Source organism: Sorex araneus, chromosome 10 (assembly GCF_027595985.1).
Source record: "Sorex araneus isolate mSorAra2 chromosome 10, mSorAra2.pri, whole genome shotgun sequence".
Classification (NCBI taxonomy): domain Eukaryota; kingdom Metazoa; phylum Chordata; class Mammalia; order Eulipotyphla; family Soricidae; genus Sorex; species Sorex araneus.
Window position 1 is genome coordinate 45,659,180 of NC_073311.1, and position 23,944 is coordinate 45,683,123.

General features: G+C 53.3%; 2 protein-coding genes across 5 annotated transcripts in view; both read left to right on the plus strand.

Annotated features, from left to right (window-relative positions):
- Positions 1-6,240: 6,240 nt before the first annotated feature.
- Positions 6,241-23,944, plus strand: part of TXNRD1 (thioredoxin reductase 1) — a 52,480-nt gene continuing 34,776 nt past the window's right edge. The window contains exons 1-2 of one of the 4 annotated variants that reach the window (XM_055118180.1): positions 6,246-6,380; positions 8,009-8,121. The gene's annotated coding sequence lies outside the window, so the exon portion shown is untranslated. Of the gene's footprint in view, positions 6,381-6,911; positions 7,366-7,508; positions 7,654-8,008; positions 8,122-23,944 lie in introns of those variants that run through there. The other 3 variants (XM_055118182.1, XM_055118181.1, XM_055118183.1) reach the window with 3 other exon arrangements.
- On the plus strand, positions 18,726-20,392 carry EID3 (EP300 interacting inhibitor of differentiation 3). Its single transcript, XM_004602863.2, has one exon. The coding sequence runs from the start codon at positions 18,842-18,844 to the stop codon at positions 20,042-20,044; it is 1,203 nt and encodes a 400-aa protein (XP_004602920.2). The 5' UTR covers positions 18,726-18,841; the 3' UTR covers positions 20,045-20,392.

The following is a 23,944-nucleotide window of genomic DNA, read 5'->3' on the forward strand; positions in this document are numbered from 1 at the left end:
AAATTCCACTTCTCGGAATCTATCTAAAGACGATACAAACATTAGTTCAAAAATATATATGCACCCCTATATTTATCACAGCACTACTTACAGTGGCCAAATACGGAAGTAAGCGTTTATTGATGGGTGACTGGGCAAGGGAGTGTTGTAGGGAGGCTGACCTGTGTATGTCTTGCATGTGAGGCCCTGCTTTGATCCCAGCACTGCAAAAAAAATAAGATATTGTGAAATTAGTAGTGTACGTCTATGCAGTTATTATGAAGGTGAAAACTTGTCATTTGTCACAACATGGATCTTGAAATACTGAGGACTTTTTTTTTTTTTTTGGTTTTTGGGTCACACCCGGCAATGCACAGGGATCACTCCTGGCTCATGCACTCAGGAATTACTCCTGGTGGTGCTCGGGGGACCATATGGGATGCTGGGATTCCAACCCGGGTTGGCCGCGTGCAAGGCAAACGCCCTACCCGCTGTGCTATCGCTCCAGCCCCCTGAGCACATTTCTTTGCCAGGTGTGTTATATTATCCTTAATTATGAGTATTCTAAAGCCATTCGCCACTTGTCAAATTGTTCTAGTACCTTGTTCAGAGGAACTGATGGGGGAAAAGGCCTTGATGATGTTCCAGAGCACAGACTTGTTATGGAACTGAAGATAAAATTTCAGAGTTTATGGAAAAGCTGGACGCTTGAAAATTTCAGGAGATAGAGATTTTTTACATGGGACTAAATGGATTATTGAATGAATTTTGATCTGTATCATGAAAATAATGGAAATACTTGATTCTCTGTTTTTATACTTCATGGCGATATATGTGCAGAAACAGGAAGACAAACAATGTTTTGTCTTTGTAGTAACGGGAACTGGTTATAATTTTGATATATTTGTTGGGCTATCAAAGACAATTTACTTTAGAAATTAAGATTGACTGTAACAAAAATAGGTTAATGACTTGTTTCTTTTGTTTTTTTTTTTTCTTTTTGGGTCACACCTGGCTCTGCACTCAGGAATTACTCCTGGCGGTGCTTGGGATGCTGGGATGCTGGGAATCGAACCCGGGTTCGCCACGTGCAAGGCAGACGCCCTACCTGCTGTGCTATTACTCCAGTCCAGTTAATGACTTGTTTAAAGGGTTTCTTACAGGATCACGAAGTAGCCTTTGAACACTTTGGAACCTCAAAGATTTAGTAAACTCCCCAAGATACAAGGGTTGCAGGTAGAACCTAATGGTAAATAACTTTCTTTCTTTGTTCTTTTTCTTTTTTTTGGGGGGGGGGTATAAACCCTGGGCATTTCTCATATTAGCTTCATTTAGGCCCTCAATTTCCCTGACTCTGAAATATTAATTCCTAGACCTGATTTCTTTCTTGAACTCCAGATTTTCATATCCAGTTTCCTATTAACACCTTGCATTGGGGTAACTTAATAGTTCTCTCACTCTTGATCCTGGATAGGCCCCAAACTATGCTTTTCAGTGGGCCCATTCCCATGTTCTTTCCTCCTGCTGAGTGATCTACCTTCTCATTAAAGAGTGTAGTCATTTACCCAGTTGCCAAAACTCTGGAGTCATCACTTCCTTCTGTCAAAATTAACCTAGCAATATACATATATACAGTTTGGGGGTCATACTTTATGATGCTCAGGGGTTACTCCTGGCTCTGCACTCAGGACCAATCCTGGAGGTGCTCAGGGGACCATATGCAGTGCCAAGGGTCAAACCCAGGTTGGCTGCATGCGAAGCAAGCACCTTACCTGCTGTACTGTCTCTCCGGCCCTGTCACACTTAGCTTTATCTTCACATAGATCATTTCCATTTCACTAAGGCTTCATCCTCCCTAGCGTGGGGTCACTACAGCAGCTTCCTGACTTTCTCTGCTCCAAAACCCCACTTGCTTAGTTTACTCTGCACACGACACAGTGCTCCTTGAGAAGGATTCAGGCCGGGTCATCCCCCGAGCCTCACGGGACTCTTAGGCTCTGCACCACACTGTGAATGAAATTTCAATCTTGATTGTCGCCTTTGGATCTGACTCTTGCCACTCCCCTAATTTTACTACTTATAGCTTTCCCCTCGCCCGCTCCACATCTATTTCCAAAGTTCTCTTACAGATCTTTGGACTTCAAGTCAAAGTGCATCTTTCAACTTCTGCGTTAGTCCTTCCAGACCCCTCCTGGGCCTTCATTACTCCCCTACGTTCCTTGAACTGCATTCTGGTTTCTGCTCAAATGCTATGTTCTTAGCTCCCTACTCTTTTGTATTTTTTTTTTTTTTTTTTGCTTTTTTTCTGGATCAGACCCAGCTATGCTCAGGGGTTAGTCCTGGCTCTGAACTCAGGAATTACTCCTGGCAGTGCTTGGGGGACCCTATGGGATGCTGGGGATTGATCCCGGGTCGACTGTATGCAAGGCAAACACCCTACCCACTGTACTATCACTCCGGCCCTTTTGTATTTTTCCTTAAGAAATAAATAATTTTTCAGATGAGCTGTTTCCTGTGAAGGGAAACAACAAAATGGGAAATGGGGTGATAACATGTTTGGGGGATTTCGTAGATGAGATCATGGGAGGCTTGGAGCAGAATGAACAGTCTATAGTGTTTGTTTGAATGGTGATGGGAAAGATCATGTAGAGAAGAAGAAAATGAAGGTGCCAGAGAGGAAGTTTAGTTTCAGGAGAGAAATGAATATTTTGGTTTGGGACCACTCCTGGCTGTGTTCAGGGTTATTCCTGACTCTGGGCTCAGGTGTTAGCATACTCAAGTGCCTTACCTGCTGCTACCCCTGTGAGATTTTTTTCCCCATAATTTTAATTTTTGTGGTCCTGGAGATTGAACTCAGGTCTCTTGCAAGCAAGGCTGTACAACTGAGCTCCACCCGTGAAGTTATTGAAGATTGGGAAGGCAGGAAGAGAGGAGAAATCACTCCCAAGCGGAGAAGTTGGCTTTCATTACAACAGGAATGAAAGTGGGGGAATAAGGCAGCTTGGTGGTTGAGGGAAATAGCAGGAGGAAGTTGTACGTGTCTGAGTTTGTTTTCCTAAAGTATTTGGAGGCAGGTCAGGAGCCGGTGTAGGCCTCGAGACGAAAGGGGAATGAGACCGTCACTTTGGAAACTAGGAAAACATCTACAGCAGAGATACGAAGAATTCCTGGATGGTAATTGGGACAGATTGAGGTTTATGGTCTTTAAAATGAAATCACTTTCCCTGCCTGGGAGTAACATGCAAAATCTGTGGAGAGCAAGGCTTAACAGGGTAGCGTTTACAAGTCAGTACAATGGAGACGTCTGGACTTTGTTCTTGAGGAACCTAGAGAGCGCCTGACAATTTGAGCAGGGAATATTTAGGTGTCAGAAAGAGGTGTGTGTCTGATTGTAGCAGGAACAGCAGGATCTGAACAGTAGAAAAAAAACAGTGGGTCCTATTGCCTGAATGTAATAGGACCCTGGATCAATGGCCTGTATAGATCAGTTCGTACAGTTCAACATCACTGGGCAAAGGGCACTGAGGTTTTTGAAAATCAGAGTAGCACTTAAAAATTTTTATTTGGGAGGGACTGGAGCAATAGCCCAGCGGGTAGGGCGTTTGCTGCACACGGCCAACCCAGGTTCGATTCCCAGCATTTCATATAGTCCCCTGAGCACTGCCAGGGGTAATTCCTGAGTGCAGAGCTAGGAGTAACCCCTGTGCATCGCCAGGTGTGGTCCAAAAAGCAATTTTTTTTTATTTGGGAGCACAGCTGGGATCACTCTTGGCGGTGCCTGAAGACTGTAGTCCATGCCAGGGACTGAACCAGGGTCTCCTGGGTAGAAGGCAAGCTCTTTAACCCCTGAACTATCTATTTGGCCTGAGTATAACTTAGTTTTATGGGGAGGACACACCCCGTGATGCTCAGGGTTTTCTCCTAGCTCTGCACTCAGGGTCCACGCCTGCTGTTACCTTATATGGTGCCAAGGATCAAACTGGGTTGCTGCTGCATGCAAGGCAAGTGATTTTCCAGCTGAGCATACATTTTGATTCCTAAAATGTTATAGTTGTTCCTTGGCATCTGCTGCAACCCCACCTCACCCTATAACAAAATCCTGAAGCTCAAGATGTGGCCCCTATGGGGGAAAAGATTTAAATATTTTTGTTTTGGTTTACTCCTAACTCTGTGCTCCCAGATCACACCTGACGATGCTCAGGGGACCATTTGTGATATGGGGGATCAAACCCTGGTCTGGTACATGCAAGGCAAGTGCCCTACCTGCTGTACTATTGCTTCACCCCCAGTGACTTTTTTAACTTAAACATTATCATATGGAGCTAGACTAGGGTTTTGTGCTGTCGTTTGGGTTTTTTGTTTCTTTTTTTTTTTGAGAGGGTTTTCAGTCACACTGGCAGTGCTCAGAGATATCCCTAGCTTCGTGACTCTGGGGTCACTCCCAGGGTTCTCCAACTGCACATAGTGCCAAATTTATCTATTCTGACTCTCCTTGTATTAGCTCTCGGGCCCGTAGCCTAGGGTTTGGGGCTTTATTTTGCTCATTTGAAAATAGTGTCAAGTTGGAACCGGTTGGACAGTGCAGGAGGGAGGCTGCTTGCCTTGCATGCGGCCTACCTAGATTTGATCCCTGGCACTCCGTATGGTCCTCCTAGCCCTGCCAGGAGTGATCCCTGAGAATCTAGCCAGGAATAAGCCCTGAGCATTACTGGGTGTGCCCTCCACTGCCCTGCCCCAAATAGTGTGAAGTTAAAATTCCCTATTGAGCTGTTTTTGATAGGCTTCTTAGAGAATATTAACTGAATGAACTCCTGTCACAGATCCTTATAAATCATCCTTATCAGTTGCTTTTAGTATCATTTCAAAGTCCGTCTTTCTCCTGAAGTTCTCAGCAGTGTTTTTTTTTTTTTTTCTTTTTGGGTCACACCCGGCAATGCACAGGGGTCACTCCTGGCTCTACACTCAGGAATCACTCCTGGTGGTGCTCGGGGGACCATATGGGATGCTGGAAATCGAACCTGGGTCAGCCGCGTGCAAGGCAAACACCCTACCCGCTGTGCTATCACTCCAGCCCCTCTCAGCAGTGTCTTATGAATTCGTTTTTGAGAATGAGTTTATGCTTCTGGTCCGAGGGCTTGTCACTGTGTCGGTTAAAAATGTTATGTAAAATGGTTAGGGTAGTTTGGCACCCCATTCTGGAGTCTTCTCCCATAGTCCCAGCTTTTCCTCGCCTTGTTCTTTTAGTCCCACTGTTCGCTGATTCCTAGGGTCCTTTCCTAAGGACCCCCGAGTCTGGAGAGGGGGGCTCCTGTGCAGAGCCGCGGTGGGGGAGAACGCGCGCGCGGTGCACCTGTGCCTGCGCGCACGCACCTTGGCCCCCGACGCAGCACCTTGGCCCCCCGACGTGCGTCTTGGACGGGGCTCCACCGAGCGGCTTGTGGGGGAAAGAAGGTCTGGGCCTTGGCAGCCCCGAGAAACCAGCCACTCTCCCCGCCCAGGGCGCTTCCAGACGAAGCAGTGGAAAGCGTTCGCTTATTTATTCAGCAAATACCCGCAAGCCACGGGCCAGTGCCAGGTGCTGAGTAAGAGTGAGTAAGAGCGGGCTCCCTGGGGCACTCTGGGCAGCTCGGTTCCCTGGGGCCGCTAGGCCGGGCTGCAGTTAAACACTCCGCGTTTGCCTTAAAACCCTGAGGACGCACTGAGACCTGCGCGGACCGGCTCGGAAGGACGAGACGGGGAAGTTGTGTGCAGGGACCATTTGTCACTTCTTTCCAGGCTGAGTCAGGCCGGCTAGGAAGTTTCGGAACCCGAGCGCATCACTTCCTTTAGGGAATTGCCCGACGGACCCATTCATTACCCCCACTCCTGAGGCCAGCGGCTCCACGACTGGGGGGCGGGGTGGGGGGGCGCCCAGCTTTTGGCAGTGGCACCTTCAGGAGAGTACCAGGAGCTCAGGCCCCGCCCTGCACTGGTTACATCAGAATGTCTTGGGCCTGGGAGCCGGGCAACGGGGTCGGGACCTTCAAACCCTCTCTGGGGCGGCCCAGTCCGGCCGGATCCGGAGTCCCTGCCTGGGGGGCAGAGCCCAGCCCAATTGCCTGAAAGCACACGCCCCGGGGGTCTCCGCTCCCCGACCTTCGCGCGCGCTCGGCCGGGGTGGGCCCTGGGCTGGGGTCGGGGGGCGCCCGGCCGGCGAGGAGCGCGCGCCCAGCCCGAGCCGGGCCGCACGCGGCGGGCAGGTTTTTTTGCTTCGTCATCCTGACTCTGGCGGGGCGCCCGCCCGCCCCTGCCAGGCGTGGCCTGGCGCTAGCCGGCGCGGAGGGAGGCGGCGGCCGGGCCACACTCAGTGTGCGGCGGGCCGGCGCGGGGACAGAGCTGACGTCCGAGCGGCCGGCGTGCACGTAAGCCCGGGCCGGCGCCTCCCGGGAGCGCGCGGAGGGGAGCAGCTCGGGGCCGGGCCGGGGTGCTGGGGCCGGGGAGGCGTTTGCACGGCGGGCCAGGGCGGGGGTGGGGGTGCTGCTCGGACCCGCTCCTTGCACCTCCACTCCCCCCCAAGCCCACGATTGTCAGTCCCGGCGCGGCGCGCGGTGGGGAGGGGTGGGGCGCAAGGTGCTCTGCTTCCTCGCGCGCCTTTGTGGAGACGGTGCAGGATCGGAGAACATGGGCGCCGGGGCGGCTCAGGATCCCCGAGGCTTGGCAGTGTAGACTGGAAGCTGCCGAAGGCGCTGACAGATCCAGAACCGCGCTGGAAGGGCTCCCCAACACTTGCAGGATGCCTCGCTAGGAACGTGCCCCCCATCGGATCTTAAGAGATCCGGGAGAGATGGGCCAATCCTGTGTGCCTCCATTTTTTTTTTTTAATATTAAAAACCGGCGAGGGCGGGGAAACCGAGGCCCCAGAAACACGTGACTTGCTCCAGGGCTCCAAAGGGGAACCTCCGGCGGCGGCTCGCGGGTGGCAAAGCGTGCACCGCGCACGTTGCCTCGTCTGGAACCCCGGCCCTGCCTTTCTGGCGCTCCGCAGCGAGAGCTGCTCGAACGTGGGCGAGGCTCGCGGGAGGGTCCCGGGCCTCAGTTTCCCCGTCTGTGACACGGACCCCGCGAGCAGCGGCCCCAGGAGGGTCGTTGTGATTGACCAGATGTCAGTCTGCGCGGGCCGCGGCACGCGTCTGGGCAGCTGTCACCCGGCGCGAGTGTGCTGCAGTGGGGGGCAGTGGGTATGGTTTGGGGGGTGTCGTGAGCCGGCCTGCTGCCGGGGTAACTGGAGTCTCTTTAAATTCTGACTCACGGGCGCTCTCCTCCGAGCGCTCCCGTTGGTTACACCCCGGCTAAGTCAGGTCGGATGTTGCTAGGTCGCCTGGAGGTTTCTAGGGCCGAGCAGCCCAGGTGGGTTGGGCACTTTCCCCCCCGCCCCCCTTTTTTTCTTTTTCCTTTTTCTCCCTTTTGCCCGGTGCCTTTAGATTTCAAAGAAAGCGAAGTTGGGTTGGGGCAGTTCCCCCCAGACGCTGGGCTGGCTGGGCGGAGGAGGATGGACGGGGCGGGGAGGCGGCGCCGCGGGGGAGCCGAGAGCGCGGTACCTTCCGGGCAGCCTTTGGGAAGCGGCGGCCGCGCGCGGCGGGGAGTCGGGCTGGAAACGGAGCGGGCGGCGCGCGGCGTCCAGGCCGGCGGGGCAGGGTGCGCGCGGGGGGACGGGCCAGAGTGCGCGCGGGGACGGGCCAGGGTCCGCGGGGGACGGGCCAGAGTGCGCGCGGGGACCGGTCAGGGGTGCGCACGGGGCCGTGCCGGGGTGCGCGCGAGGACGGGCCGGGGTGCGCGCGGGGGCCCTGCTGGGGTGCGCGCGGGGCCGTGCCGGGGTGCGCGCGAGGACGGGCCGGGGTGCGCGCGGGGCCGGGCCGGGGCGCGCGCGGGGGGCCGGGCCGGGGGCGCGCGGGGAGGCGCGGTTGGGGCGCCGAGGCCCCGCCCCCCGGCGCGCACTTCCCGCCGCCCGCGCCGGCGCTGACCCGCGGCCCCGTGTGCTTTTGTGCCGCAGAAGACGCGCGCGCGGCCTCGAGGGAGCGCTCCGGGCACTGAGCGCCCGCGACCGACGCGCCGGTGCTGGTGGTGACACGGAGGCCCGTCGGCGGCCACCGCCCGATCCTGCAGGTAGGTGCGGGGCCGGCGGCCTGCGGAGGGCCCGCGCCCCTCCGAACCGAACCCGCCGCCCCAGCGCGGGTCTGGGCCGGGGCCTCCCCCTCCCTCCCCCCCGGAGACGGGCGCTTTCGAGATGGGGTCCGCCTCGTGGAAGCGCTTGCTGAACCCTCTTCGTAGAAAAGTACGTTTTGGGGTTTCTTTCTTTTTTTTTTTTTTTTAAGCATTTTTGTCTTCCTGTTTCCTCCCCTCCTCCACTTCGCCTCTTCATAAAAAAAAAATGTTAGCAGTGAAAATTGCTGAAAGAGAAGTTGATGAGGGAAGTAGTTTTTTTTTAAGAGATCGGGAAATATCCGTCTTTATCAGATCTTAGCGTTTTGATACTTTGAAAAAACAACGTTTTCCCGCAGAAAGCGACCCGGGGCCAGTGAATTTCCTCTTTGGGTGCCGCTTTCCCCGCCCAGAGCTGAGGCTGCGGCGCGGGGACCCGGAGAAAGGAATCCCCCCCAGCAGCTGCCGGGGGTCTTCCCGCTGGACCCTCCCGGGGCTGGGCAGCTGCTGGCCGTCGGGGCTGGGGGGCTGGGGGGCTGGGCGCCTGCAGAAGAGGCTGCATGGCGACCTGCTGAGGTGCAGGTCCCATCACCTGCACACTTCCACCTCTGTTTTTTTTTTTCTGATTTGGAGGGGAGAAGGGTGTCCCTTTTTTTAAATCTGTGATCCTTATTAAGACACATAACTCCCACTTGAACCTTCCTGAAGGTACGCCCCCAAGACCTCAGTTCAGTGTAAAAATGAATTTAGACGTGGACACTTTGAGGAAGGATAGGAATAGCTGGTATTTATTATTATTATTATTATTATTTTATTTATTATTTTTTTTAATTTACTCCCCTTTTCAAAGAGTCTAGTTTTTCTTTTTGAAGAATGGGTCTGGGAAGTGGGGCTAGACCTCAAGGACAAATAGCAAATTAATAGGTAATAATGAAAGGAAATGAAAAGACGGATTTCAGATGCTTTGTTATTCGTATCTTTACTTTGCAAGTAAAACAAGACAGACCCGTAAATAATGCCCTCGTGCCTGATCTGTTTTCTCCACTTGTCATACATTTACCCTTGAAAAGTTTTGTAGATAGATGATTGAAGTCTGCTGTGGCCCGTGGTTTTAACAATCAGTAGGAATTAATTAGAATGACTCCTTTTGTAAGCTTTAACCCACTTTATTAGTATGATGTGATAACTTGAACTTCATGTGATGGGTGTTAGTTTCAGACAAGTACAGGATCATGAGTGGAAAGCATACTATTTCATATTTAAAATCATTTCCCACACCTCTCTTCCTGGGGCAGGGGCACATCTGGCTGTGCTCAGAGATCACTATTGGCAGGACTTGGGACTATATGGGGTGCCGGGGATCGAACCCGGGTTGGTCGCATGCAAAGCAGCAATCCCCAGACCCGCCGTACTATCTATCACTCTCGCCTACATAGCACACCTCTTTTAGGTCAAGTTACTACTTTTTTAGTATCATTTTAGTTTTTAATTGAGTATTAAACATTGGGAGAAAAGAGACATGGTAAGGACTCTTGGTTGAGAGTATTCGTGAATTTCCAGCCAAGTTGAATTCTGAAAGAGTGTGTGTGTGTGTGTGTGTGTGTGTGTGTGTGTGTGTGTGTGTGTGTGTGTGTGTGTGTGTGTGTTTTGGGGCTACACCTGAGTTCTGAAAATCTTTGTGTGTGTTTGGTGTTCAGGGGTTGTTCCTGGCTCTGTGTTTAGGGGACCATAAGTGGAACCCAGGTTGAAGGGTCAAGCACTTTAAGTCACTGTCACTGTCATCCCGGTGCTCATTGATTTGTTCGAGCGGGCACCAGTAACGTCTCTCATTGAGAGACTTATTGTTACTGCTTTTGGCATATCCAATATGCACGGGTAGCTTGCCAGGCTCTGCTGCGCGGGCGGGCTCGATACTCTCGGTAGCCTGCCGGGCTCTCTGAGAGGGGCAGAGGAATCAACTCGGGTTGGCCGAGTGAAAGGCGAGCGCCCAGCCGCTGTGCTTAAGTAACCCCTGTAATATCTTTCTAGCCCAGTTCTGAAAAATGTTTAAGGAAACGTTGGGTTTGAATGACGAAAGACATTTATCAGAGAATAGTTTTCTTTTTTGTGCTATCACCCTGAAATTCGTACCTTTAAACAAGATTCCATCCTTTGAAAGTGCAGGATGAGCACTGAAGAGGGAGCTCTTTTGAGTCCCTGCTCATCGTCTCTTCATTCTGTTTCTCACCTGCTCCTTTTTCCCCTTTCTGTGCAATACCTTTGACCTGACCCCTTGTTTGGGCCGCAGGAGTCTCTGGAAGTTCCCGAGAGTTTAGCCGACCCGCATCTAGGCAGATGGCTTTGAAGACATCTAGTTCAGGGCCGGGGAGATGGCTCAGAGGGATGGAACTTGGAAACAGACCACCTGAGGCGCCTTGCGTAAAAACTTACAAGGCAGAGCCCAGCTCCCACAGGGGCTGATGAGGAGGGGAAAGCCCAGACCTGAGTGTTTAATGAGCACGGAGCACTCCCGGGGATTCTGCGGCTGGCCGCCACACTGCAGGGCTTTTTAAGGGAACTGCATTTGGGGCTGTGTCTGTGGGCCTACCAGGCATGGCTCTTGCTTGTGCGGTGGGGTCGGGGGAAGGTGGCTTGCGCCTCCTAAAGGTGCTTGGGGACCTTGTGGTGGTTAGGATATACGGGAGGCAAGTGCTTTGTGGCTGTGCTGTGTCCCTGGGGTCCCCTCAGGTCATTCTCACAGATCTCAAATTTGAGACTTGACACCCAAGGTAGTTGGGTCAAGATCGATGACTAAGTTATCAGAATTGGGAAAAGCAAAACAACTAATGTTTTTGTTTTTGTTTTGGGCCTTACCCAGTGGTGCTCAGGACTTATTCCAGGCAGACTCTGAGACCATACAGAGTGCCGGGAATTAGACCTGGGTGGGTCCAGTGCAAGGCACACACCCTACCCACGTGCCATCGCTCCTGCAGCCCCAGAGAACTAATCTTTCCTACCTGGAAGACAGAGGTTGGAAGTTTGCAGCTGGTAATGCGACAGTTCCTGCTTAGACGCACGGGACAGCAGCCGGCTGTGGCTAGCGCTTACGTGTCCACGTGTGAAATTGGCAGCAGGGGGTTACCGAACTCTGGGCACCGGAAAGAGTTCCTGTTTCTTAGAGCTGCTCACTCATAAATGTTTTAACTTTTGGAGCACTGTCAGTGGAGCTTGGGCCTGGCGGGGACCCCCAGGGACAAGCCCAGCAGTGCCCGAGGACCGTGCAGCCCTGGGCAGAGATGAGACTTTAGGAGTCGACCGCAGTGGTCGCAGGCGTTGGACTAAAACTGGCAACAGGGGACTTCAGTTTATTTCTTTTTTGGGAGGGTTTTGGGGTTATACTCGACGGTGCTCAGGACTTTACTCCTGGCTGGTTTTGGGGGATAATTTGGGATGCCGGGGATTGAACCCAGCCCTGCTGCGTGCAGGGGCAAGCGCCTTACCCGCTGAACTGTGCCTCCGGCCCCTTAGAACGTTTCTTCCAGGTCAGAGAGGAGAGGAGATAGACGCTGCCGTATCGACTGACCTCCAGGTGGGTTGGCGCAGGCAGCTGTCGTCTCTGGATGTGATGGGGACGGGGCAGGCTTGGGACCCCGAGCTTCTCCTGGGGAACGGTAGACGCGGAAACCAAGCCGAACTCCGGAATTCTCCGAAGTCAGGCTCCGTACCGTGTAGACAGGAGGAGATGTCAGCTAATTTCATATCACTCCATCCCTCCCCTTTCTTGCCACTCGACCCCAGCTGACACAGGAAGCTGCTTTCCCACCTGCTCTTCCCCCTGATAGTCCCTGCTGGGGAGACGGAGACGGTGGCGGAGACGGTGGCGTTGGCTGCCTTGGGCCTAGCTCAGGCCCTGGAGACTGCTGTGAGGGTGAGGGGAGGGAACAGGCTCTGGGACCTCTGTGGAAGATCCCAAGGACTCACAGGGCCTAAAAGAGGGTGTACTGGGCTGGAGCCATAGCACAGCGGGGAGGGTGTTTGCCTTGCACGCGGCTGACCTGGGTTCGATTCCCAGCATTCCATATGGTCCCCCGAGCACCGCCAGGGGTAATTCCTGAGCATCGCCAGGTGTGACCCAAAAAGCAAAAAAAAACAACAAAAAAAGAGGGTGTGTTGTTGGTGGGCCTCATTCACGTTTCTGTGGTGCAGCTCAGAGAGGAAGATGGACTCAGTGCCACACCCACGGTAAATAAAGCCCAGGTGCTGCTGCCTTCTGCTTCTATAGAGGATGCAAACCCCCCTGATGCCGTGTCTGATGTTTTTATTGTGTTACTTGTTGGTCCAGCCCCGGTGGTCCCCAAGGGCGATTCCCTGTGTCTTAGTCGCCCAGAGGTCGCCGTGTGTGGTGCTGGGGTTGCGGGGCGATGGGGACCATGGAGTGCCAGCGACCACACAAGGGCCTTGTCCGAGGAAAGCCTGAGAGCTCTCTCCCAGGCCCCTGTGTTTGCACAGTGCTCCCTCCCCTGCTCGCGCCTCTCGTCTTTCCTGTCTGTCTTTCCCGTCTACCCTCGAGCAGGCCTGGCTGCTGCTCACACATGTGCCTCTCACCTTTCGCCCAGACTTCTCAGGTCCTCACTTGCCGAAGCCGCCCCCCTCCCTCCCCGCAGCCAGTCGGGGAACTGGCTGCCCCTCCTCAATTATCCGCTGCTGTAAAGAACCGTCTCCCCCTCTGCCTGCCCAGGAGCAGAGGAGAAAGTGCACTTTGCTGCCTTTTGTCTCCCGGGGTCTGGCTCCAACCTGCTTTTCTGGTTATTTCCTGCTCTACTTCCATACCTCCCGGAGCACATGGGAATACTTTTATAGCCATGGTGCTTTAAGTTTCCCCCCTTCCACCTCCCTTCGGTCACTTACTGACCCCTCTCAGCTGCCTCACTGAACTGCCAGTTATTTTGGGGGAGGAGGATCACCCCCCTGTATTCAGGGCTTGCTCCTGGCTTTGAGCTCAGGGATGACTCCTGGAGAGCTCTGGGGACCACATGGGGTGCCAGGGATTGAACCCAGGTCGGCCATGTGCAAGGCTAGCGCCCCGCCCGCTGTACTGCCCGCCAGCCTGACCTGCTCCCTGTCCCCATGGCTCTCCCGCGAGGAGAAAGCCTGCTAGTGGTCACTTCTTTTGGCCTTCGTATGAAAACCAGTTGTGTTTTCCTGTCTCCCATGCCGGGGATAGAACCCGTGCGAGGCGGGCGCTACAGCGGCACCCCGGCCTGGAGTTCGTCCTGACGGTCCCAGGCGTGTGGTTGATAGCAGCGAATCACCCTCAGGTGGTAGCAGTCGTCACTCATTTCCTGCGTGCCGCGCTCTAGCCTCCGGGTGCTGCAGGATGGGGTGGGCGGGATGGTCCAGTTTGAAGAGGAGAGGCTGGAGGGAGCGGGAGAGTGGACGGAGCCTGCCCAGACAGACAGCCGCGTAGGGTGGCAGAGCCGGGCGTGGAATCCAGACAGGTCTGCAGAGTTCACTCAGGTGTCCTCGCGCGCCCGGCACCTGCTTCCTGTTACCACTGCTGGGAGGCGTGTCCAGCCCCGTGGATGGCATTGAGGGCTCCTGCACGGAGGCTGCGCCCACGCAGCAGCTCGAGGTATTCCCGGTATTCCCGAGGCGCTGGCGGGGTAGGCCGGCAGGCGCCCATTCGCGAGATGCTTGCTGCGGGGAGCGGCATTCTTCGGGGCCCACGACACTGAGTTCCTGTAGGATGATGATCGATGGACTTGCGTGTCTTCCTGTGTGTCTGACCCCTGGCATGCGCTCATGCGGTCTTTGCTGAGGGCCCAGAGAGGTGGCTCAGCTGGCAAGCACGGGCTTTGCATGCAGGAGGCCTGCGTGTGAGCTCAGCCGCCAGGTGTGGCCCAGAGACAAAAACAGGAAAAGAGAAAAATCTTTGTTGCCTGGATAACTCCAGGGGGCCAGTGAGGCTTCCTTTGAGCCCCTCTGAAGGGTGGGCGGTCCTCTGAGACTCAGCCCTCACTTGCTGGGGAGAGAGTTTAGAAAATCTGGGAAAGCAGGTGAGAATTTTGAAGATCTGTGTGTGAGCACAGGGCTGGCCCCCTGCAGTGCCATGGGGAAGGGGGGGGAGGGAAACGTCACACCGTGTCTACTGAGCACGTGTGTTCTCAACATCGGATGCCAAGCCTTGGCCCTCTGTTACTCCTCACTGGCCTTAGGGCAGTGTGGATCATTTGAAGATTCTGGGCAACGCTTTTTTTTTTTTTTTTTTTTTTAATATTTGAATTTTCAATTAGTTACAGCCATGCTGTTTGGCAGACAGAGCAGCCAGGGGATTTGAGCTCAGTCTCTAGAGCCGAGTTCCTTTAAGGCTCCCTCCTTCCAAAGCTACACTTCCAGTGCTTTTCTAGCTCTGAAGTCTTGATTTGTTTGATTCTTCCCCCCCCCCCCCACACCCCACTCCCTCCCCACCACCTGGAGCTATAGCAGCGGGTAGGGTGTTTGCCTCACAGCCACCAACTGGGGGCTTGGGGTTTGATTCCTCCACCCCTCCTCCACCCCATTCCTCTGTCCCTCTTGGAGAGCAGGCAAGCTACTGAGAGTATCCGGCCCTCACGGCAGAGCCTGGCAAGCTCCCCGTGGCATCTTTGATATGCCAAAAACAAGTAACAACAAGTCTCACAATAGAAACGTTAGTGGAGCCCTCTTGAGCAAATCTGTGAACAAGGGATGACAGTGATACAGTGATTTCGCCCATCACTATGCACTGCTCACACTGGCTGACTTCCCAGGGGTCTCAGCCCAGACTTGATCATTGCTCTCAGCACCGGAAAGTTTCTGTTCTCATCCGCCTGCTTTGTTTTCTGATTTGTTTTTAGTTTTTCTTCCTTTCTTGGTTTTTTTTTTTTTTTTTTGGTGGGTCGGTGGGTGGCGATACCCAGACCAGTGGGTGTGTGGGGGGGTGGTGACACCCAGACCAAAGGGCTGACTTTCGTCTCTGTGCTCAGGGTGGACTCAGGGACCATATGGGACGCCAGGTTGCAAACCCAGGTTAGGTGTGCCTTATCTGCTACACTGTCTCTCTGGCTCTCCACCTGTTAGTTTATGTTAGTATCTGCCTTGCTGATAGCCACGTTTCCCAAACAGCAACATACACAAACACAAACATAGCCTGGAAGGAGACTCAGATGAAAGAGGAACCATTCCTAAAACATCCTGTTGCCCTCCTTGGGAATTAAGCCTGGGTCTTTATCTATCATCGCCCCACACCTCTGTATCACATAGGCGCACCCCGGCTGGACTGAGGCTTTGAGGACAGTGCCCGCGAAAGGGACAAATGAAGCTGTGTAGGGAAGTGGGCGATCGTGGGTGGATGGCCTGGCAGGCTTGAGGCTCTTACTTGACTGGTTCTCGGCTGTGGCACTGTGTCTTAGGCACTTATTAGAGGTGAATCCTGCAACACAAGCCCGCCAGTGGGCCAGAGGGAAGGTCCAGTGGGCAAGGTGCTTCCCGGGCAGGCAGCCTAGGGATGTCACGTGTCAGCCCTGAGCGTTGCCCAGGGTGTCCCCCAAACCTGGAAACTCTAAACAAAACACAGAACTCACCAGAAAAGATAGAGGGCCCTCGGGAGGCCTCCTGGCTATTGGGCTGGGGGTTACTCTGAGCTCTGTGCGTGGGGTTGGCGTCCAGCTTGCCCCGTTGACCATGTGGTGCCGGACCATCAACCCAGGCCTCTGACCTGCAAAAGCAAGTGCCCCGATCCTTTGGGATATCTCCTGGGCATGAAATCTCATTATATCGGCCACTTGCCTTGCATGCGTCCGACCTTAGGTTAATCCCCTGCACTGCCAGGGAGGGACCCAGAGCCCTGCTGAGTTGACCCTCCCCACACCAAGTAAAAACCCTAAGAAATATTCAATTCCTTAAAAATGGTTAAGAAAAAGAAGAATCATTAGACAAACATTTAAAATCTCCTAGCAACCTCTGCACCTTCTTCTGCTCCAGAAGGCAGACTTCACTCACCACTGTCTGGTTTTCTGGAGAGATCCAGGTTGCCTGTTCCTTGGCTCCTCAGGGACCAGGACCCAGGAGAGAAGGGATTCATTCAGCTCTGGCAATCCTGGCTTAATAATAATATGCCGCTTGTCTTGATGGGTCGTTGCTCAGAGCAGGTTGTGTAGGCAGTTATCACCTGAGAAATCCTTGTAAACTGTATTATTAATACTTTATAAGGGGGTTGAAAGAATTTCTTCTAAAGCATTTTGAAATTTGTAGATGAAAGACTGTACAGACGGAGTTGGTGTCACTCGGCCTCTTTCCCCATCACAAAGCCAAGGAGAAAATACTCTCCTTCAGGTGGAAAGGCTCAAGCTACCCCCCTGGGTTTCTTTTATAAACTGCTTGTATTGACATTAAAGTGATATTGAGATTAAAGTGATAGCACAGTGGGTAGGGCTTTTGCCTTGTACTCGGCCAACCCGGGTTCGATTCTCAGCATCCCATATGGTCCCCTGAGCACCGTCAGGGGTAATTTCTGAGTCCAAAGCCAGGAGTGACCCCTGTGCATCGCCAGATGTGACCCAAAAAGAAAAAAAATAAAATAAAGTGGGTGTCAGAAACTCCCAAGAGTACAGCAAAAAGAAAAAAAAAAAACCCTGGAATTTTGTACTTGCAATGAATCATGTTTTTAATCTCGACTTAAACAGATATAAGTATTAGTTCGTTATTGACCAGACTTGGGGAAAATATGGTCCTGTGGCTGGAGCAATAGCACAGCGGGTAGAATGTTTGCCTTGCACTCAGCTGACCCGGGTTCCATCCCTGGCACTCTCCCAAACCCACCAGGACTGATCCCCAAGTGCAGAGCCACCAGTAAGCCCTGAGTACCACCTGGTGTGGCCCAGAAATAAAAAAAAGAAGAGAGAAAATATGGCCCCTTGTTAATGGGCCCCAAGTATGTTTTTCTCTTTTTTCTTTATTTCAGAGATCAGCCTAATTTGAAAAGGAGTCTTTTATTTTGATAGGATCCGTTTTTTCCACTAGTCCAAATTAGTCTTAGGTGCATATTCAAAACATTCTTATGAAAATTATGCTTGCAAAGTCTAAATCAAGTTCTTGCTTTAAAACAGGCAAAAAAAAAAAAAAACCCCAAACATAGCTGAAGAGATAGCAGGGGTGGATAAGGCTGCCTTACATGTAGCCAACCCTGAATTGATCCCCAGCATCCCTTATGGCTCCTGAGCACTGCCAGGCGTAACTCCTGAGCGCTGAGCTGGGAGTAACTGGGCATGGCTCAGTAAGGCCCCTGTAATAAAATGAAAAAGCAAAACTGGGGGCTGGAGTGATATAGTATAGTGGGCAAGGCGCTTGCCTTGTACCTGCCCTTCTGGTGTTTGATCCACCCCTCCCCCCACCCCTCCCCCCCAATTACCATATGGTCCCTGGAGCCAGCCAGGAGTGATTCCTGAGTGCGGGAGTAAGAACCACAGGATGTGGCCCAATGAAATAAAAAACCGAACCAAAACAGCAAAGCAGTCTGATAGAGAGGAATCATAATATATGCCTAAGTAACCGTGATGCGTGGTATTTTTGAAAAAAAAAAAAAATTTTTTTTTTTTTGGTGTGCCTTGAGAGTAGAGTAGAGTAGGTTTTTCCATTTACAGGAAACTTTTTGCCAGTGGGGAGGGATGGGTCTCTGGGTTTCCCTCCCCTGCCAATGTGAAGAAAACGGAGCCGCCCTGGATCCTTAGGAGAGCCTAATTTGCACCTGGTGCCTCGATAAACATTGGCCCGTGGATTGTGGGTGTGTGTCCTTGGCTCCCGCGTTTCATCTCTGGGGGTGTGGCCGTGCACCTTGTTGCCTTTAAAAACAGAGGAACTCCTTCCCATTAGGAGAGTACTTGGCCCTTGGGGGTTCCAGTACGTGTCCCCGGCGAACTCGGTGACTCGCAGGTGATTGTGACAGCGTTAGCTCGGGCCCCCGCCCCTTTTCGGTGATACCAGCCTGCTGTCCATTACAAATAGATTTTTCCCGTGTAGTGTGCAGACTGCCAGCTCAGCAACTCTGGAGCCTTCCCCACCCGGTGCAGGGCAGGGTTGGGAGAGATTTGGGTTTGGGGGGTAGGAGTAGGCGGGGTGGCTCAGTTTAGTTTTTCTAACAGTAAGTCCCCCAACCCCCCTCCCCGCGGTTTGCAAGCGCCGTTTGCAAGCGGGGGCCCAGTGATGCCTTTCTGCATTCCCGGCCCCCCTTGGGCCTTTTATGGGATAATCTCCAACAGAAAGGAACCGCCAACAGAAACGAACACTTGGCAAGACCACCACCTGGAGTGTTGCTTGCAGCCCTCCCCCAGCTGCAACCCTACGCTGCGGGGCGGCGACCCGGGGAGGGAGGCGGAAGTAACTGCCCGAAGCGGCGGGGCGGGAGCCATTGCTGCGCGCGGCCGCCTGTGCCTCCTTGCGCGTGCCCGCGGGCGTGCGCGGGCGCGAGCGGCCCGGGGTCGGCGGGGCGGCGCCGGCCTGCTGGGGGCGGGGCCGATTGCCCGTCTAGGGGCGGGGGCAAGGCCGCGTGGGCGCCCAGTGCGCATGGGCGGGCGTCCTCTCGCGCCCTGCGCTCGGCTCCGTTTCCGCCGCGGGAGGGAGGGGGCACGGCTGGCCGCTGACCGCCGACCGCTGGCCGCCGACCGCCGACCGCCGCACGGGCGCCGCCGACATGTCTGAGCGAGAAAGCGATTTCCTGGCGGAGAGCGGCGAGGAGCCGGTGGCGGTGGCGGGGCGCGGGCCAGGTGTGGCGCCCTCGAGGAAGCTGCTGGGGGCCGAGGAGGTGGTGGTGGTGGGGGACGACGACGACGACGACACTGACAGTGATGAAGACGAGCCCATGAAGGTGGAAGTGGCCGTGGGCGCCGGCGACAGCAGCTCGGATGAGCTGGGCCTCGGGGGGGCGGCGGCGCTGCACCCGTTCCTGCTGGGCGCCGTGGACCAGGAGAAGTGCCGCAGCATCCGCAAGCAGTACCGGCGCCTCATCCACACGGTGCAGGAGAGCCGCGACGACATCGTGCACACGGCCAGCGACACGCTGTCCGAGGCGCTCGAGGAGGCCAACGTCCTGTTCGACGAGGTGAGCCGCACGCAGGAGGCGGCGCTGGACGCGCAGTTCCTCGTGCTGGCCTCGGACCTGGGCAAGGAGAAGGCGCGCCAGCTCAACGCCGACATGAGCTTCTTCAACCAGGTGGCCTTCTGCGACTACCTGCTGGTCTCCGTGGGCCTCAGCTGGCTGGAGCGCGGCGACCCCGGCGGCGGCGAGCCCCGGCGGCGCTTCGACGACCGCGTGGCCCGCTCCTTCTGGGCCCTGCTGCAGCGCGAGGCCGCCTCGTGGCTCCGGCACGCCGAGCCCTTCCACTTCGTCTTCGGCACCTTCCAGCCCGAGCGGCCGGCGGCCTCGGCCCTGGCCCGGCCCCGCGCCGCGCTGCACGCCGCCAGGAAGGCCCGCCGCCCGGCGGACGAGGTCCGGGCCATGCCCACCAAGCTGCGGCGCCTGGACCTGAACGCCCAGCACGAGGCGACGGAGAAGGAGGTGGAGAGGATCCTGGGGCTGCTGCAGACCTACTTCCGCAAGTACCCCGACACGCCCGTGTCCTACTTCGAGTTCGTCATCGACCCCAAGTCCTTCTCGCGCACGGTGGAGAACATCTTCTACGTCTCCTTCATCATCCGCGACGGCTTCGCGCGCCTCCGGCTGGACCAGGACCGCCTGCCCATCCTGGAGCCCATCAGCTTCAGCCGGCGGGGCGAGGACTGCGATTTCGGGTACCACGGCCGGAAGCAGGGCGTCATCTCGCTGAGCTTGCAGGACTGGAAAAATATCGTGGCGACCTTTGAGATTTCCGAGGCCATGATCACCAGCGCCTGCTAGGCCCGGGCTTCTAGTTTGTAGCGGGTGCCGGCCGTGGGAGATCTCGAAATGAAGAGTCAAGATTCAAAGCCAGACACTTAGCTTGCATACCCTCCTGTAAGGTGAAACTATTTTCTAAGAACGTGAGAAATGCTTTCATTTGTACAGTGTGATTTTTTTTTTTCTTTGATAAGGTGTCATTGAGGTCGTATATCAAAACAAACCAACTGACGTGTCTGGGAAAGTTTTTGCAGTGTCTTTTTGAGACTGGAGTAATAAAAATCCGTTCTGCATTTCATAAATGTATTTGATCATTGGGGGAAAGTCGCTTGTGATCTGGGATACTGCTCAGCTTTCTCTGAAGTAGGGACTCCAGGCCCTCTCCCTGCTGTCCCCCTCAGGGGGTTCTTCAGACCCGGAAGTGTAAGTTGAAACAGGTGGAAGAAACGCTGCTCAAGGGGCCTTGAATATGCGCTGTTAATGCTGTTAAAAGACAGGGGCCTGCTTGGTTGCAGGAGGACTCGGGTTCATGGGTGGGTAATAATACAGGACCTCCTTTGGTTATGGTCAGTGAAAGTACAAATAGGTGGTGCAGATGCCAGGAGGAGGCATAAAGGCATTCTCCTAGTAAGTCTGTGAAGATCAAGTACCGTGGGAATTAGGGCACCAGGGAGCCTCCGGATCTATTTGCATGTTCAAACTTTGGCAACAAATTGAATTGCCTTCCTATATCTTCCTGTGGAAGATACTTCTTGTCAGGTAACTGCAGCACATTATCTTCAGATATTTAGTTACTGTAGTGCTTAGTTTCTTCCCAGGCCCCTGGTTTTCCTTCGTAATTTCTGCTAGTACAGGGTGTCCTTCAGAGCTGTCAAGCTTGTCGTCTTTCATTTTGTAACAGCCTCAGATACTCCCAGTTTAAAATTGTATTTCTTAATAGAACTCTCAGCCTGGAAACTGCCCCCTATCAGATGGAACATGATGCATTTTTGCACACTGAGGTGGCCATGCCTACGGGATGGGGCTTTGAAATCTGGCAGAGAGCATGTTTGCCAGGATGGTTAAAGTAAATGCTGAATGTTACTCTGGGCTCTAGATATTTTAGGTGCCTAATAGTTGTAATTCTAGGCGATTAACTGGCAGACTGCAGACAGGTTTTTTCACCCTGGAAGATACAGTCTCAAGCATTTCTACTCCCATGAGCAGGAAGGTGATTTGCCCTCAGGCTGACTTGTAATTTCGCCTCATGTCATCTATCAATAACTCAGCCTTTCTCTAGATTAGCCAGTAAATGCTTTTTTTCTAAAAGGGCCAGTAGTAAATAGGTTAAGTGTTGTGGGCCATGCTGTTTCCGGTAGCACTGTTTTGGTTCAGATATTACAGCTGTCTTGGTACTATTGAAACAAACGAGCCAGGGCTGTTTTCTAATAATTGGCATGTGTCTTGAAGTACATTATTATTAAGTCTATCATTAAAAATGGTAAGAATCATTCTATTAAGTGACAGTGCTGAGTTTCCCCCTCATAACTTGCACACTCTTATGGTGGACTGGCTTTATGTACGTGAGAAAGGCTGTGTGAGCCTCTTGGTATGTATCTACAAAGCAGCCCGTGCCAAGATGTTCTTGGTCACATACATGCCCGCTTGGCGTGTGTTACACAGAGATGAGACAAGGTTCCTTCTTCGCAGAGGTGACGGGACTGGGAGATGGAGCCTAGGTTGTGTGAGGCACGGGCTTCCAGCTACACTGAAGGACCAGGGGCTGCAGCGAAAGCTCCAGGGCTCTTCCCCCACAGCCAGCGCTGTTGGGATTGTCAGGAAGAGGGTGGCTGTGACGTGGAACTTTGGGGGAGAGATAGGTAATTGTATTGGAGTCTTTGGGTGTCGGTCAAAGAACTCCCTAACCCTGAAAGGATTGCTTTAGTCTTGAGTGTGTATACCAGAGCACTAGTAGAGAATTGGCGGGGAAAAGGGCACTTTAGGTGGGGGTGCTGTCCAGGAGGCAGAGCACGGGGGTGCCCATTAAACACTCCAGCGCTGTGATCTGGCCAGATCCCCTCCTTAGGAATGGGGGAAATAAGCCAACTCGAAAGGCTTTTCCAACTATTCACTGTGCTACTCTCACTGTCACTGTCATCCCGTTGCTCATTGATTTGTTCGAGCGGGCATCAGTAACGTCTTCTCTCATTGTGAGACTTATTGTTACTGTTTTTGGCGTATCCAATACGCCAGGGGTAGCTTGCCAGGCTCTGCCGTGCGGACGTGATACTCTCGGTAGCTTGCTGGGCTCTCCGAGAGGGGCGGAAGAGTCCAACACGGATAGGCCGAGTGAAAGGTGAACGCCCAACCGCTGTGCAGATGTAAATGATCTTACGCTTAGTACTTTGGGGGTGGAAGACTTCAGTTTACAAAATGAAAGAATTAGACTCCTAAGAATGAGGGCATCATTTTAGACTCCTAAGGATGAGGTGGTCATTGAAGCCTCGTAGCCTCCAGCGCGGTTGAGCAGTGCTTTCTTTAATGTGCTGCTGGCGCTGCGGCGTGTTAGAGCCACGGCCAGGGGTGAGCCAGCAGCGGTTGTGTGCCAAAATCCACCAATCTGTGTGTAAATCCAGTGTGTGGTGGCAGTACTTAAGAATAATGCTAAGGGAAAGCTAGTACGAACCCCTGCCCGACAAAGGCTAGGAATACTGTCAGGTTGGGGAAGAGCTATCTTTGTGATTTATTCTAATCTTATTATTTTTGTTTTGGGTTTTCGGGTCACTCAGCTGTGCTCAGGGTTTACTCCGGACTCTGTGCTCAGAGATCACTCCTGATGGGCGTGGAGGAACACAGGAGGTCCTGAGGATCAAACCCAGTTCTGCTGCTTACAAAGCAAGTCCCCCACCTTCTTCTGTACTCTGGTTCCTATTCTAATTCTGATTTTTAAAATTGTTTTCAGTGGTGCCCGTAAGACCACTCCTGACTGTGTTCAGGGTGCCTTGCTGTGCCACAGATCGAACCAGGGTTGTCCAGCGCAGGCAAGCAGCATGATCCCCAGTAGTCACTCTGATTTTATTTTTGAATCTTGGGCCATATGTGGCTGCTTATGGTGTAACGCCTGGCTCTGTGCTCAGGGATCACTCCTGGCATGCTCTGCGGACCATCTGGAGTACTGGGTAATAAATCTGGGTAAACCACATGCAAGGCAAGCGCCCTACTTGTTGGACCCTCACTCGGCCCTGCAACAGTAGTTTCCTTGTGGTGAACTCGGGGAAAGATCTTGGTGTGAGGGGTAGATGAAAGCAGTGTAGGAATGTTTGAAAGCTGCAGACAAGGAAGGGTGTATGTGTGAGTGTACTTGTGTGCGAGATTGTACACATACATCCATAATGCTAAGGCGATACTTGCCTTTCCACACGTCATTCATTCCGCTATGAGTTTTCCAGAGGGTCGCTGAGAGATGTTGCAACATGTGACACAAGGGACACAGAAAGAGATTGAGAATTACAGAGATGGAAAACAACACCCCTCTCCACACTAAAATACTTCATTTAACAATGTTTAGAAACCATTATAAATATTGTAAGCCGTCAAAAATAAAAAGTTGAAGAATTTGGAAGAGATCTTTTAAAAAAGAACTTGAGAATTTTTGATTTCTAAATACTTTTTTCCTGGATTTTTCGTCAAGCCCATGTTCTCCCTTGAGTGAATACTTCTCCCCCCTGCTTGTCGGCTGCTTTCCTTGCCTTTTTCCTCTGGAGAAGCCTAGGTTCTCTCGTGAACACACACTTCTCCCTTTCTCTCTCCTCACGTCTCTTAAATAAGTTCCTATAAAATCTATCTTGTTTCCAAAAAACCACAGCCAACCCATTTTTCCTATTTTACTGTTAGGCAAGTCCTACGAAAATATAAACTTAATAAGCTTGTTAAAGAGGTTCC